This window comes from Triplophysa dalaica, chromosome 21 (genome assembly GCF_015846415.1).
Source record: "Triplophysa dalaica isolate WHDGS20190420 chromosome 21, ASM1584641v1, whole genome shotgun sequence".
Taxonomy (NCBI): domain Eukaryota; kingdom Metazoa; phylum Chordata; class Actinopteri; order Cypriniformes; family Nemacheilidae; genus Triplophysa; species Triplophysa dalaica.
Genome location: NC_079562.1, coordinates 14545910 through 14560558, shown reverse-complemented (window position 1 = coordinate 14560558; position 14649 = coordinate 14545910). Strand labels below are relative to the sequence as shown.

Below are 14649 nucleotides of genomic sequence, written 5' to 3'. Positions count from 1 at the left end.
TATGTACATGAGAATAGTTTTCACATAATATATGTATTTGAGTCTGAAGATTCTAATAAAATATAATGTTTGACTCCAATGACTGTCACATGAAACATCTCTCCGACTCTCCATCTTCACTCTTTTTCCATGTTATGTTGTAAGTTCCCACGCCCAAGGTCTTCGTCTATTCATTTATCTGGAAGACCAGCAAGTAAATTATGGCATAGAGTCATTATAGAGTAAATATCTGTTTTAGATCTAACAATCAGTTCCCCTTCAGTCGATCTCTCGACGTTGTGTTGAGAGACAGACTGGGGTTTGATTCTGAGAACCTATCATCTCCGAGATAAACTGAAAAACGCCAATGGGCTTTGGCGAATGGCCCACCCACGCCAGTCTCCGCCCCGTACATACGGGTATAAAAGGAAGATGGCGGTGGCCATTCATCATCCTTTGTTCTTTGGAACCTGCAGTGTGTATACTGAATTCATCTCTTCAAGATTTATTGCAAACTGCTGAAATTACGACGCAGAGCATCGGACCTCCCCCCATTGAGAGCGGACTTCCCCTGGGCGTTTCGGCAGCGAGCCACAGAACCAAAAGAGAGGCTCTTTTCAGGGCTGGGTTTTCCCACAGCATGTCTCGTAGCTGTTCCTGGGGTGTGACAGACTCATCCTTGAGTCAGACGGCCATGATAACTGCCTCATGTGTTTGGGTGTTAGCACGCCGAGGCCAGTTTCGTTGATCCCTCATGTTCCGTCTGTGAGAACATGCCGATCAAGGTGTTGCGGTCACGGTTGACGGCATTCTTTGTGAATGCCGCCACCACCCTGTCTGCTTCCCAGGTGTTGCGTCGACAGCTTCGGCGAACAGCGGGGGTGATGTGGGGGTCCCTATGGATGTCGTTCCACCAGCTCCGGCTCTGCGGACCACCCATACCCAAGTACGCTCGAGCGACCAAAGGTCGTGCACCCCCCGGTGCCATTTTTCCCGGAAGTGCATGAAGAGCATTCTAAGTCCTAGAATGCGCCCTGGAGGGGCCGGCCTAGACTCCCGTCCAAGGCTTGTCGAGGGCTTACAATGTCGCTGAACAGGCCGCTTCCGCCCTCCACGCTATGGCGATCCTCCAGGTCTATCAGGCTAAAGCCCTGAAGAACCTGGATGATGGGAAGCCCGACCCAACTCACATGAGCAAGCTTCGAACTGCTACTGATCTGGCGCTCAGGGGGACTAAGATCACGGCACGTGCCTTGGGTCGGTCGATGTCCACCATGGTGGCCCAGGAAAGGCATCTGTTGCTCAACCTTGCAGACTGGGCTGTTTGGTGATACCTTGGAGGACGTGGCAAAACAGTTCTCCGCGGTACAGAAGCAGACTGAGGCAATGAAGCAGATATTGCCTGGCTGCTATGTGGCCACCCCTAGGTCGTCACGATCCTGTGCGCAGCCTGCTTCCCAGCAGCCCCGCCCCTCCGCGACGGCCCATCCAGTAGCAGGACCCTCTCACGGGACGGCCCACCCGAGACGCAGACCCTCGCAGAGGATCACCTGACGGGAAGAACCCAGGGGAAATACGCCCAAGTTTCGGGGCATTCCCTACACCTGGTTGTGAGTAGAGAATGCCCCCGTACTTCGGGAGGAGGTTGCCGCCCTACTGGTGAAAGGAGCAATCAAACCCTTTGTAACTGAGATGTCTTCCGGGCTGTACAGCCCGTACTTCATAGTTCCCAAGAAAGGCGGGGGGCTTTGCCCTATCTTGGATCTGCGCCTTCTGAACCGGCAACTGCACAAGCTGCCGTTCAGGATGTTGACGCAGATGCCCATCCTGGAGTCAGTTCGTCACCAGGATTGGTTCGTGGTAATCGACCTGAAGGACGCGTACTTTCACATCTCTATTCTCCCTCGACACCGGCCGTTCCTGCAGGGGAGGGAAGGGGGTATTAGTACAAGGTCCTGCCCTTCGGTCTAGCCCTGCCTCCACGCATTTTCACAAAACTCGTCGAGGCCGCCTTTGCTCCCGTCAGAGAGTCGTGCGTATTCTCAACTATCTCGACGTCTGGCTTATCTTGGCCCTATCGCGAGATGTGTTGTGTACGCAAAGGGACTTTGTGCTCCGGCACCTAGACCGTTTGGGACTAAGGGTCAACCTAGAGAAGAGCAAGCTCTACCAAGCGCAGAGCTCCTCTTATCTCGGTATGGAACTAGACTCATGTCAGCACGTCTCACCAACGAGTGGGCACAGGTAGTTCCACTGAAGCACTTCCAGAGGCTCCTGGGGCATATGGCGTCCTCGGCAGGGGTAATCCCTCTCGCGTTGTTGTACATGTGACCGCTTCACCACTGTGTTCAGAGTCGGGTTCCGTGGACAGCATGGCACACCGGCACCAGGCGGATTACGGTCACGCCTCAGTGCTGTCACACAGTGCTCGGGCAGGTCTGGAGGCGTGTCGTGGAAACGACAGACGCCTCCCTGCAAGGTTGGGGTGCAGTGTGCAACGGGCACGCAGTACGTTGGATGGGTTCCCAGCTGCGTTGGCACATCAACTGCCTGGAGTTGTTAGCGTTCCTTCTGGCACTGAAGAGGCTTCTTCCTCTAGTACGGACAGCATGACTGCTGTGGCGTACATCAATCGACAGGGCAGCATACACTCACGGCAGCTGACACAACTCGCCCGACGCCTCCACCTATGGTGTCAGCAGGTGAGCAAATCCCTGCGGGCCATGTTTATCCCAGGTGACCTGAACCAGACAGCCGACACGCTCTCTCATCAAAGGACGCCCCGCCGAGATTGGCAACTCCATCCCCGCGCAGTCCGGCTCTTATTGGAGCGGTTCGGGCAGGCACAGTGAGACCTGTTTGCCTCCCAGGACTCCACCCATTGCCCGCCTTGGTTCTCCCTGACCGAGGGCCCCCTCGGCACAGATGCCTTAGCGCACAGCCGGCCGCGGGACAAGCGGAAGTACGCCTTCCCCCCAGTGAGCCTCCTTGCACAGGTCCTTTGCAATGTCAGGGAAGAGGGGCATCAGGTACTGTTGGTTGCGCCCTACTGGCCCACCCAGACCTGGCTCTCAGACGACCACCCCCCTGGCCGATTCCCCTGATGAAGGACCTTCTCTTGCAGGGGAAGGGCACGGTGTGGCACCACAAGCCAGGCCTCTGGAATTTCCATGACTGGCCCCTGGACGGGACGAGGAGACCTTGAGCGGCTTGCCCCAGGCGGTCAGAGAGACCGTCCTGCAGGCTAGAGCCCCCGCCACTAGGCGTCTGTAGGCATACAAGTGGCGCCTCTTCTCATCCTGGTGTTCTTCCTGCGGGGAGATGCCTAGTTTGTGTCAAGCTGCGGGTTGGGCTACGCCCAGCACCTTCTACAACCTCCTAGTGATACCAGTGTCAGCCCATGTTTTGCACCCTACCGTGTAGGACAGGCATCTGGCCTGGGCATACGCATGCAAAAGCGCCTTCTTACCTCCCCAGGTAAGTACAGGGCGCTATTTCTTGCCTCTCTACTTCCCCCCATTGGGTGAAGTATAGGCATTCCATCCGTCACTAAGCAATTTGGAAACGGACCGGGCGGAGCTGTCTGTTGGAACCAAGTACAGTACTGGTAGAGTCGCCCCTACTCAGGTGGACCATTATACTAGGTGGCACACCCACCTGGGTTCTGTCCCCCTACGGCCGGATTTTTTTTCGCATGTGCCAAGAGGAGAGCAGTGTTTTCCCCAATGCGTCGGCTCCGGGCGGCGCCTCACTTACAAGGGGAACGCCCTGTCTGTGATTTCCTGTAGCTCAGTGGGAAGAGCATTGCGTTAACAACGCAAGGTTGCGGGTTTGATCCCTGGGGATTGCAAATAGCTATGTAAAATGAATAGGATAAAGCAATGTAAGTCGCTAAAAGCGTCTGTTAAATGCCTAAATGTAATGTAAAATGACTGTCAGTACAGGCTTCACAGTATGTCCACAACTATTCCACTGGAAGGTTTCCTCTCGCTGCATCGCTCACTTGTGACTCGCCAGGCTAGTCAGTGTCGCTCAGCTTGAGGTCGTAATACGGCTCAGCGCCGTGGCGTGTAGAGATAGGTCCCCAGTCTGTCTCTCAACACAACACAACGTAACCGAGACGTTTTCTGTAAATCAAGTGACACAGAACTGTTGAGAGCAGCCAGAAACACACTTAAACTGGCCTTTTCTAATCAGATTCTCACAATTCAACGCCACGTTTGTCCAGACAACGTCTCATTTGAAATCAGGAGTATTTAATGCAGATACCTTATTCATAGTGTCAGTCTGTATTGAAGCATCATTCCAATTGGTTTTGTCACCACAGGACAACTTAAATCTGATCATTTGTCCTTTAAGAATTGTCATCTAGATAAATACAAAAAAAAACTTGGAGCACAAGAAAACAATTAATAATTCAGAATAACATTTGACCATGAAAGTTAAACATGCTATATGAAATTTACACACAAAAGACACATTGTAACATTTATCATGTATACATAAAAAGTATAATTACAAGTTAAACAATGACCACCGATGTCAATATAATGCAGTCAGGTTTTAGCAGGGTGTAATGCCTGTCCTCGACGTTGTGGCGACCCGTTTTTTATTTCGTTTTTGTCTAGTTTAGTCTTTTCCCCCTCGTGGGTTTTGTTTTGCTTGTTTTGTGTGTTAATAAATATCCGTTAACCCAGTCATCACTGCTGCCTGCATCTGGGTTCCACTGCTTATCGAATTGTGACACATGAGACCACTTTCCCAAAGCTGCTGTTGACATGGCAACACAGTCAGATCCTGGAACTATTGGATGGCTGACCTGCTGCCAAGTTCCTACAGAAGAGGTTCAATTGGTCAGACCACTCCCAAGAGTCCAAGAACAACACAAACCAGATCATGCCATGATTATACAGCTTTTTCTGATCATCAACACTGCAGACGGTGAACAGATCGAGATGATTCTGTCTGCAGAAGCTCTGAGCCTCTGACCAATTTCTATTCTAATATATTTTAAATATTATTATATTTAAACAAAGTGTTATTTTACTCAAAATAATAAATAAATCTGCACATTTTAGTAGAAATTATAGAAAATATAGAAAAAAAATATGCTTGTATGAACAAATTCAATGAGCCCAAAAACATCCAATACGCAACAAGTGAACAAAATATGCAACACTGTGTGGTATTTGGATATTATTGGATATTGTTCCTTCAATGTCAAAACCAGATCTAAAACTTCAGTACGTAGACCCGCTTCAGACACATTTCCTCAACCCGGAAATCATTTCCGGTTTCTTATGTTAATAAAAGCTTTTACTGTTGTAATGCAACTAACTCATCATTAAGTTACATTAAAAGTATAAAGTAACATTAATCTTACTAAATACTTTTAATGAACTTTATTGCAGTACGGGGTGGGAAATATCCAAAATCCGAGAGTGTCTGATGTCGAATTGGTGAGCCCAAAAATATAAAGTGTCTTCCAGGTTGTTCTTCATTTAGGTCATTTCGCCACCTGCTGGTGTATTTATGTAGCATACATTTAAAAAATATCGTCATGTTACAAATCAATGTCCGAATCATTTTGGTGAACTAAAAAGAATGAATTACTAAAATAAATCAACCAATGAAATGCGCCCATGTGGGAGGAGTCTACCGACGTATGCGATGATGAACATTAACAACTTCCTGTTCAAAGTCCTGTCCGTCAACTCAAGACACGATACAAAGAGTGAATTTGTTTCTACTTTTGAAAGCCTGTGATATATGTGCTTTGATTCAAACATAATAATGGACTAACGTTAGCTAATGTGCCACGTCAGGCTTTTTCGCGTGGAAATATTTTTTAGACGAGTCAGTAATTGTGTGTGTGTGTGCAGAACGTCATGCATAATTCAGTCGAGTCTCTCATAAATGTGTTAGAGTCATACAGAGGAAGAGATAAAGTGGTAAGTGTTATTATTAGTATTTATAAAAAGACTATTTGCGTGTTCTGTTATACACACCTGTATCAGTAGAGATGCTGACGTCACATATACACCTTTTTACATTGCAGTAATCACTGAGATCTATGAATATGGTGTTCTGCACACCGTTGATATCATGTTTTTCTCTGGGTTTAGATCAGGACTCTCTGCTATGGATCTCAACTGGTCGGTGGCATTTTAGCCAGCAAGAACACTCATTCTTCTTTGGGGAAAACTCTCATGCTCTTCTCCGCTCAGCTGAGTCAGTGCAGAACCACACTGAGGCTCTTTGATGACCTGTCCATGCTGGCGTACTCCTCGAGCTATGGGTTAGGAGCCACGGTGAGGCCATCAACCGTCTGTCAACTGTAATGCATTGTAATGTAAGAATGCACTGTATGCCACTTTGGAAAAGCTGCTGCCAAATGCATAAATTGAATGTTTTTGTGTTTTAAATTCTCAGGAGAGGGACTGTTTGGTTCGATGGATGTCCGTTCTGACTAACGTGGCGGATCAGCTGTATTACCCTTGCGAACATGTCGCCTGGGCAGCAGATGCAGAGCTCATCAAAACCAAATCTGACAAGTGGTGGGTGCTGAGCACGGTCCTCTGGGGTTCGTCCCTCTTTTTGAGTATCCTCAGGTAAAGACATTCATACAGTGGGATCCAAAAGTGCTGAGACCTTAAAAATCAGTGTTTTGTCACCAATATAAATACAAATAAATATCCAGAACATTTTAGGATTTGCTGAATTTCTTTTAGATCCCTCAGACTCATTCAGCTTCTGAAGAGGAAAGTGCGGAAGAGCCAGAGGTCCGACTCTGAAAGCAGGTGGGTTTTTACATTGACGCATATATGCCCGGTTTCACAGATAAGGCTCCCAGACTGAAATGAATGTTTGAGTTGTCTTAACTAAAAATAACTTGCTCTGGCATATCTTAAAAGAGATCAGTGCAGTTTTTTCGTCTCAAAATATACACCGGTAATATCTGTATCTAATGTATTTTTATAAAAGTCCAGGCTTAACCTTAATCTTGTCGGTCAAACCGGGCCATAAATTTAGGTCTTAATGTTGGAGTATAATAGTACTTTTATCTGATTGATTAATAGGGAGGAAGTGTTTGCCAATAAAGCTACACTCCGGAGACAGATCAGAGCGGAAGTGTTCAGTATCCTGAGCAGCCTGGCAGACCTCAGCAATGCCATTCATTGGATGCCGCCTGGATTTCTGTGGGCTGGACGTTTTCCTCCTTGGCTGGTGGGACTGATGGGAACAACCTCCTCTCTGATTGGCATTCTCCAGATGATCTGTAGTGTGCAAGAGCATGACTGATGCATTGTCGTGTAGTTTTACAGTTACAGATTAGTAACTATGCTGATTTTAGATTGGATAATAACTTGCCTTTAAATGACTGACTATGAATCATCTCTGTCCTGGAGATACGGCATAATAGCAATTATATGTGTAATTTATACAGGATAACTGACAAACCAGCATTTTACTTACTTAGTTTGGTAAATTTTACACTAAAATGTATGAACTGTATAAAAATGAATGTCTGTGAATATGTATAAATCATGCAGATGCTTTTTACTCGATGTAAATATGATTTAAGTTTAACTGCAAAATAAATAATTTTTACACGATTCTGCTTGATGTGAATATGGTTTAACAAGGTTTAGTGTTAACTATGACGTTTTAAAACACGGCATTCACAGCACAAGTTATTCAGACAAGTTGAATGAAGATGCGATAGATTAGTTATGCCTTGGCTTGTCTTGTTTGCGCATGCGCAGTGCGGATGTTACGAAGTACGTCGAAGTTTTCTAGTGCAGAAGAACAGCGCAGTGAAAAACAGACAAGTTCTGTTCTCGACTAAATTAGTTAGAATGTCTTGTTTCAACACGACGGTCTTTTAACCTGCTCAAGGTCCAGTCATGTACATCGACAGCATTTGTGTGATATTGACAGATTATTACTGAGTGATTGTTTGGAGTGACGGTGGGTAAGATGACATTCACATTAAACTACAGCTCATGTGTTTCAAATATTTGTTCACTTCACATTTCTCGAGTTCTCAGTTAATTTTACTCGTCATTTGAATGAATCATTTTGTACCTGCAGCCCTGCTGAAATAAACAGGTAGGAGGTATAACAAGCAGGAGGTATCAAAGATGTTCTGGATGGATTAATGGTTATGGATCAATTAATTGGTTTTAAAGGAAACTATACTGGCCTTTTAAGGTCTCTATTATGTGAATTTTAATGGCGGGCTGTTATCTTGCCGATGGGAACCAATAAAAAAACATTATATTCTTCTTGAATAAGACCATTATTTGGCTTTTATGGGAACCAGTTGATGGTTCTTATTTAAAACCATTATATTTCTATTTTTAGATTTGCGTGCGTGTACTGTTTTTCACACTTGTAAGTGCAAAAACATTATATTTAATATATATCAAATTGTTCCACATATTTAATGATGCATGTTAAATGACTACGTGGAAGTCTAAACAAATCATATCTTGTTATTTTAGTATTAAAACAATTTTTTGTCACATGTTTTATAACAGTACCTTGTTTTGATTTCACATCACCTACCCAAACGTTATGTGGTACAACGGTTTGCTTTGTCATTTTGTTTTTTTCACTTTTAAGTTCCCTTGCACTTATTTGTAATTATTTATTATTCTTTTCTCTTAATTTGTGTTAGTTACAATAAAGAATAAACAAGCGTACCAGTGTACATGTTTCAGTAATCTGCTTTTCTGTGTTTGTAGTCGTCTGTTGTTTATTTGATATTTATAATCTGTTATTTTACATTGTTTTACATGAATGAAGACTTCTCTGGAAAGGATGGAAGTTTTTTAAGAGATTTCCAATGCTCTTACTTGAGGAAGTCTAGAAGTTGTCAGACAAGGCTCACTTTGACTATACCATTGCGATGGCGGATCAGGACTTTCTCCATGATTTAGTTGTTGAACATTGTTCCACACCTGCCCCTGGTGATTCCTCCAACCCTCAATCCGAAAATTTAGCTCATGAGTCACAGGCTGAATCCACAATCTCCCCTAGTGAAAATCTACAGAGCCCTGAGTTGGAGGATCTGGATGTCTATAACTTTATCGAGCCACCACCGCTAGACTGGAGATCTGACTCATCCAGCGATGCAGGTTCGGTCGGAGAACTAGAAAGCTGTTCGGCGGGAGAGTTTGAGGTGCCTGGATCTGTCAACACAGACTTGAGTGAAAACACAATTTCGTTTGTAAGTGATTTGGCAGCTCAGAACCCAACTGAAGCTTCAGACAAAACAGAAGAGCGTACAGCTCAAGAATTATGTGGGAACAAGTCTAAAACTAGTGACTTTCAAAAACCTCCAGAGAGGAAAGAGAAGCAAGAGAGGAAAATGCTGAATGAAGAAACTGAGAAAGAGACGGAGGTGAAGCGCGATCTTGACCACTCCCACATTCAAAGTCTACTCACTCAGCTCCATCTTTTTCATCCATCAACCCCGATCAGTAGCCCCGCCCACTACCATCCTGATGATTCAGCCAATCATAGCGGTTCGCATGATTCTTATACTCCACCGGAGGCCGCCGCCCCCTCTTTCCAAGATTCAGAGAGGAGCGTGTCTTCAGCCCTGCTCTTTTCCCAGGAGTACCAGAAAGATCTTCTGCAACTATTGGAGGACCCAGAACCCGAGGAGCCAGAAACCTTTCCTCAGCTGGTTCACACCCCCTTGCTGACCCGCAGCACTGAACGTCAGTCGGGATTCAGACGACAAAGCAGTGGCGCAGATGAGATGATCTCCATATCTCACAGTGAAGACATCTGGCACAGACACCTGCAGGACGAGTTGCTGGTCTCCGGTAGCGCGGAGGAGGATCAGTGGGCGGCGTCTGAAAGTTTGACCCCAGATCGGTTGGCAGGGGAGAACACCGATGTTGTGAGAAACTGCTGGTCTTTTTTTTGTGTTGTTTTTTATGTTATTATTATCAGGTTTTGTGATGTCACCAAGATTTTTTATTTTTACTAGGAAGTTGAGGCACAGCCTGCGTATAAGAATGGTAAGACACTCAATGCTTTTTGTAGTGGAGAAGATGAGAAAAAGTGTTGTTTTGTTGTTGTTTTAAGATGAGAACGTGTTGTTTTGTTGTTGTTTTTAGTGCCAGGCCCATGTGACCCTGAAGATCTTCTGGATGGAGTGATCTTTGGGGCTAAATATCTTGGTTCTACGCAGCTGCAGTCAGAAAAGAATCCCTCCACCAACGCCCGTATGACCCAAGCACAGGAGGCCGTGGACCGTATTAAGGTTGAAAAATGTCACTTCACTTTTACTACCCTTGCAAAGAAAAACGTAACATACTGAAAACATCGTTGTTGTATAAACACCCTCATGTCATTGCAAGCCTGTATGAACCGGAAACTAACCCTGTAAGCATGCAGTATAAATAAATGCATAAAACACAGCTGACCACAATCTTTTTGTTGAATACTCATTCGCGCGTCTTTTTCGAATATTCAGGCACCTGAAGGGGAGTCGCAGCCTATGACTGAGGTGGATCTCTTCATCTCCACACAGAGAATCAAAGTACTGAGTGGAGACACGCAGGTCTGATACACACACACAACAGTTGGTCTCTCTGATGCTCTGACGTGTGGCTGATTTCTCGCGTTTTCCTCATGTTTCCAGGAGGCCATGATGGACCATTCTCTGCAGATGATTTCCTACATCGCAGACATTGGGAAGATTTTGGTTCTGATGGCCCGCAGGAAGCCGGCAGGCCGCAAAACGGCAGATTCACCAGGGAGCTCTACGTCACCACCGAAGAAGTGCTGGATGATCTGCCACTTGTTTTCTTCTGATGATGTGAGTGAAGCATTTTATAATTTCTCATCTCTTCTTCTCATTTTTGATTTTTGGATGGATGCATAAAGTGTAAGTGTAAATGTGAGTTCTAGTAATGCAGTAGTTTGCTCTTGGAATGAGAGACAAGGCTATTTTGACTTAAAGGGGTCATATGGCGTGAATACGTGTTTTTCTGTTTCTTTGTTGTGTTATAAGTTGCCCATGCATGTATTAGTGGCTGTGTCCACCGAGGCTTATTTAAGCTGCTGAAAACGGTATAGTTCGGCTGAAAACGCCACGTTCTGCCCAAAGTTGAGCATTTTTCAACTCTGGGTGCCCAGTAGAAGGCCGACGCTGATCGTGGGAAAAACGCACAGCACCAGTGCTGAGCAGGGAAACAGCCCCTAAAGGTCTAAACACACAAAGCAAGGTAAAAAATCTTGGTGTCATTTTATAGTCTGACCTTGTTTCAGCAGTCATGTCAAAGCAATAAGCAAATCAGCCTACTACCATCTCAGAAACATAGCCAGAATCAGATATTTGTCTCAAGCCAAGATTTAGAGAAACTAGTCCATGCTTTCATCACCAGCAGGGTGGATTACTGTAATGGACTCCTTACAGGTCTTCCCAAAAAGTTCATCAGACAGCTACAGCTCATACAGAACGCTGCTGCCAGGATTCTGACCAGAACCAAAAAATCTGAGCATATCACTCCAATCCTCAGGTCCTTAAACTGGTTACCAGTTACTTTTAGAATCAACTTCTAAGTATTATTAATTGTCTATAAATCACTCAATGGTCTAGGACCTAAATACATCTCAGATATGCTCATTGAATATAAACCAAACAGACTTCTCAGATCATCAGGATCAAGACAGTTAGAGATAACAAGGGTTCACTCAAAACAGGGCGAGTCAGCGTTTAGCCATCACGCCACGTTCTTCCAGAAGACATCAGACGTTCACCAACAGTAGATACTTTCAAATCCAGATTAAAATCACACTTGTTTAGCTGTGCATTCACAACATGAGCACTGTGCTGCTTTACATCAACTGCACTTCTATTTCTAATTTATTTTTATTTTGCTCTTATTCTTTTTATATATACACTCACATTTGTAATCAATTTTATTGCTGTTTTATTGTTTCTTAAAATCTAAAGTATTTGTGAACTTAAATTATTTGCATTTTAAAGCTTATTTCTTTCTGTCAATCATTTTATGTAAAGCACTTTGAATTGCCATTGTGCATAAAATGTGCTATATAAATAAACTTGCCTTGCCTTGCCTTGCCTTAGACATGTAAAATTTCAAAAATTGCAGTCGGAAAAATGTGTCGGAACAAAAGATGCATTCTATATAAAAGCCAATGCTCACAAATACCTGCCTGAAAGGCTTCGTGTAACCACACCCTCAGTTTGTGGTATGATTTGAATAAGACCGACATAACGTATAAGCAAGTAAGGTGGTGTACCTGTCAGTACAATTGCTTTAGAACCTGATGTTCCAAATATGGTAAGAGGCGTTACATTTCCGTCACACGCTTGCAGTATTCGACCAAACCGCTCTGGTTAACTGGCCAATCAAAGCACACCTCGCTTTTCAGAGCAAAGAGCTTCGTAAAAAATCTGCGTGTTTCAGAGAGGCGGGGCAAAGAGGAGATACAAACATGCACGGTATGTGGATAATACAGCGTTTTTGATTCTTAAATCGTGTATACACATCATATTACATCAAAAACAAATGATAGTATTCGTTTTAGCCGTGTTATATGATGACCCATTTCAATGTATACTAACATAAAATGTTTGTTATAATTTAATTTTTGCATAATTATATAGTTTATAGATAATATATAACATGTATAGATGTGCTGATTTGTGTCTGCTTTCAGGCTCAGATCCTTGCACAGGCTATTGGTCAAGCGTTTGGTGTGGCATATCAGCAGTTTCTCTATGCTAATGGGATTAAAGCCAGTGATTTGCGGCCGGGCGAGTATAGCGATTACCTCGGCACTCAGGAGCTCTATAATGGAGACCTGGTTCACTTTTCTCGCTCTGAAAACATCAAAGAGGTATGGCTTCAATTTCCCTCTAAATGGACTTGTGCTGAAAGTTGGTGCTTTTAACATTTTTTGTGACTTGAATATATTATATAGATTTTTATTGAAATGTTTACAGATTAAAGCTTCAATCCATAATGTTTGCCTCTGAATCACCTTGATTGTTTGACACATACAATTGAATGTAACTTGACTTTCAGCAAAACTGTACCTGACAAAATTGTCCTTCTACGTTCAGGTGTGCATATCAAAGAAGCCAGGTGAGATATTAGGTGTTGCGATCGTGGAGTCTGGTTGGGGATCCATCTTGCCCACTGTGGTGGTTGCCAACCTGCTGCACGGCGGTCCTGCCGAACGCTCCAGCGAGCTGAGCATCGGGGATCGTATCATGTCTGTGAACGGCACAAGTCTGGTGGGACTCCCCATCACCACGTGCCAAAGTGTCATACGGGTAAAATGAACGAAAATATAACAAAATCCATAACCGTTATGTTCCAGACTGTTCGAAGTCTCAAGGTCACTCTAGATTTGTTGATTTTTTTATGCTCTCTAGGATCTCAAGAGTTTGGCGATTGTAAAGCTCAGCATCGTCCATTGTCCACCTGTCACCATGGCGATCATCAAGCGTCCAGACCCAAAGTACCAGTTAGGCTTCAGTGTGGAGGACGGGATTGTAAGCATCAGTTTATGACCATTAATGTAGCTGAATTCTATCAAGTTTTTAACTCATTCTGGTCATAATCATTTCTAAAATAGATTTGCAGTTTAATGCGAGGAGGAATCGCTGAGCGGGGGGGCATTCGAGTTGGTCATCGTATCATTGAGATCAACGGGCAGAGCGTTGTAGCCACGCCCCATGAGAAGATCATCCAAATCCTGTCCAATGCCGTAGGAGAGGTGAGATCCTCATTTGAGACGCACATATGAAACATAACCGACAAAGAAATTTTATTTATTTTATTATTATATACTCTTCGGGACAAAGTGAATCCTAACATGCTGTTTGATCTTGAATAAAAATAAGCTTCTTATAAAATATATATTTCTTTATTAAAAAATACATGCTAAAATACACCATCTTTGGACAATGTTTTTATCGCATTTATAACAGATTCACATTTACAGATTCATCTGAAGACGATGCCAACATCAACATACCGTCTCCTGACGGGATTAGATCAGCCTGTGTTCCTTTAAGAGGCTGCTGCTCTTAGGTTCTCACCAGCACATGCAACGTTTAATATACATATTTCAATATTTGAAACAATTGAATGGAGTGAGAGAGTGTAAATGATAAACAGATTATGGATCTCCATTTCAAAGCAGTTTATAGACTGAAAAGCGTAAATAATTTGTTTGTAACATATACACTTTTTCTGTGATAATGCTGCAATGCCAAGGTGCCGGAGGAGAACACTTTTGTTTGAATGACTATGCATTAGAATCCACGCCCAGACTAAACGTCATACATGCAAATGAAACTTCTTGCACCAGTGCAACACTGCTGTCATGATTTCATGTAAAACCTGTTTACATGCTCTTTAAAGAGCTCATGATCTAGTGCCTGTTAAAACAAAATGGACTTTGATTATACCAGGTCTTCTTTTAGGGTAAATAGAGATGTATATTTTAATATCTGTTGTATTGGATGTTTATTAAACATACATTTTGAAAAAAACGACTGTTTATTTTGTAAGGTGTAGATGGACCACAGTAAACAGTGATTATTTGAGAAATTGCCAGGTATAAGACAGGCGACCCTGAAGCCGATTCATTGCTTTCAAATCTTTT

General features: G+C 43.8%; 2 protein-coding genes across 3 annotated transcripts; both read left to right on the top strand.

Moving 5' to 3' along the window:
- Positions 1 to 5653: 5653 nt before the first annotated feature.
- pex11g (peroxisomal biogenesis factor 11 gamma) lies at positions 5654 to 7595 on the top strand. The gene is made up of 5 exons (XM_056735021.1): positions 5654 to 5930; positions 6105 to 6290; positions 6412 to 6590; positions 6711 to 6779; positions 7059 to 7595. The coding sequence occupies exons 1-5, from the start codon at positions 5868 to 5870 to the stop codon at positions 7279 to 7281; spliced, it is 720 nt and encodes a 239-aa protein (XP_056590999.1). The 5' UTR covers positions 5654 to 5867; the 3' UTR covers positions 7282 to 7595.
- A 142-nt stretch (positions 7596 to 7737) lies between these two features.
- On the top strand, positions 7738 to 14617 carry si:ch73-40i7.5 (amyloid-beta A4 precursor protein-binding family A member 3). 2 transcript variants are annotated; one of them, XM_056735019.1, is made up of 11 exons: positions 7738 to 7950; positions 8791 to 9895; positions 9986 to 10016; positions 10116 to 10261; positions 10475 to 10561; positions 10643 to 10819; positions 12691 to 12870; positions 13097 to 13309; positions 13412 to 13531; positions 13615 to 13755; positions 13984 to 14617. In XM_056735019.1, the coding sequence occupies exons 2-11, from the start codon at positions 8894 to 8896 to the stop codon at positions 14053 to 14055; spliced, it is 2169 nt and encodes a 722-aa protein (XP_056590997.1). In that variant the 5' UTR covers positions 7738 to 7950; positions 8791 to 8893; the 3' UTR covers positions 14056 to 14617. The 2 variants fall into 2 exon arrangements, with proteins under 2 accessions (XP_056590997.1, XP_056590998.1); XM_056735020.1 differs by having other exon boundaries at positions 7738 to 7954.
- The last annotated feature ends 32 nt before the right edge of the window (positions 14618 to 14649 follow it).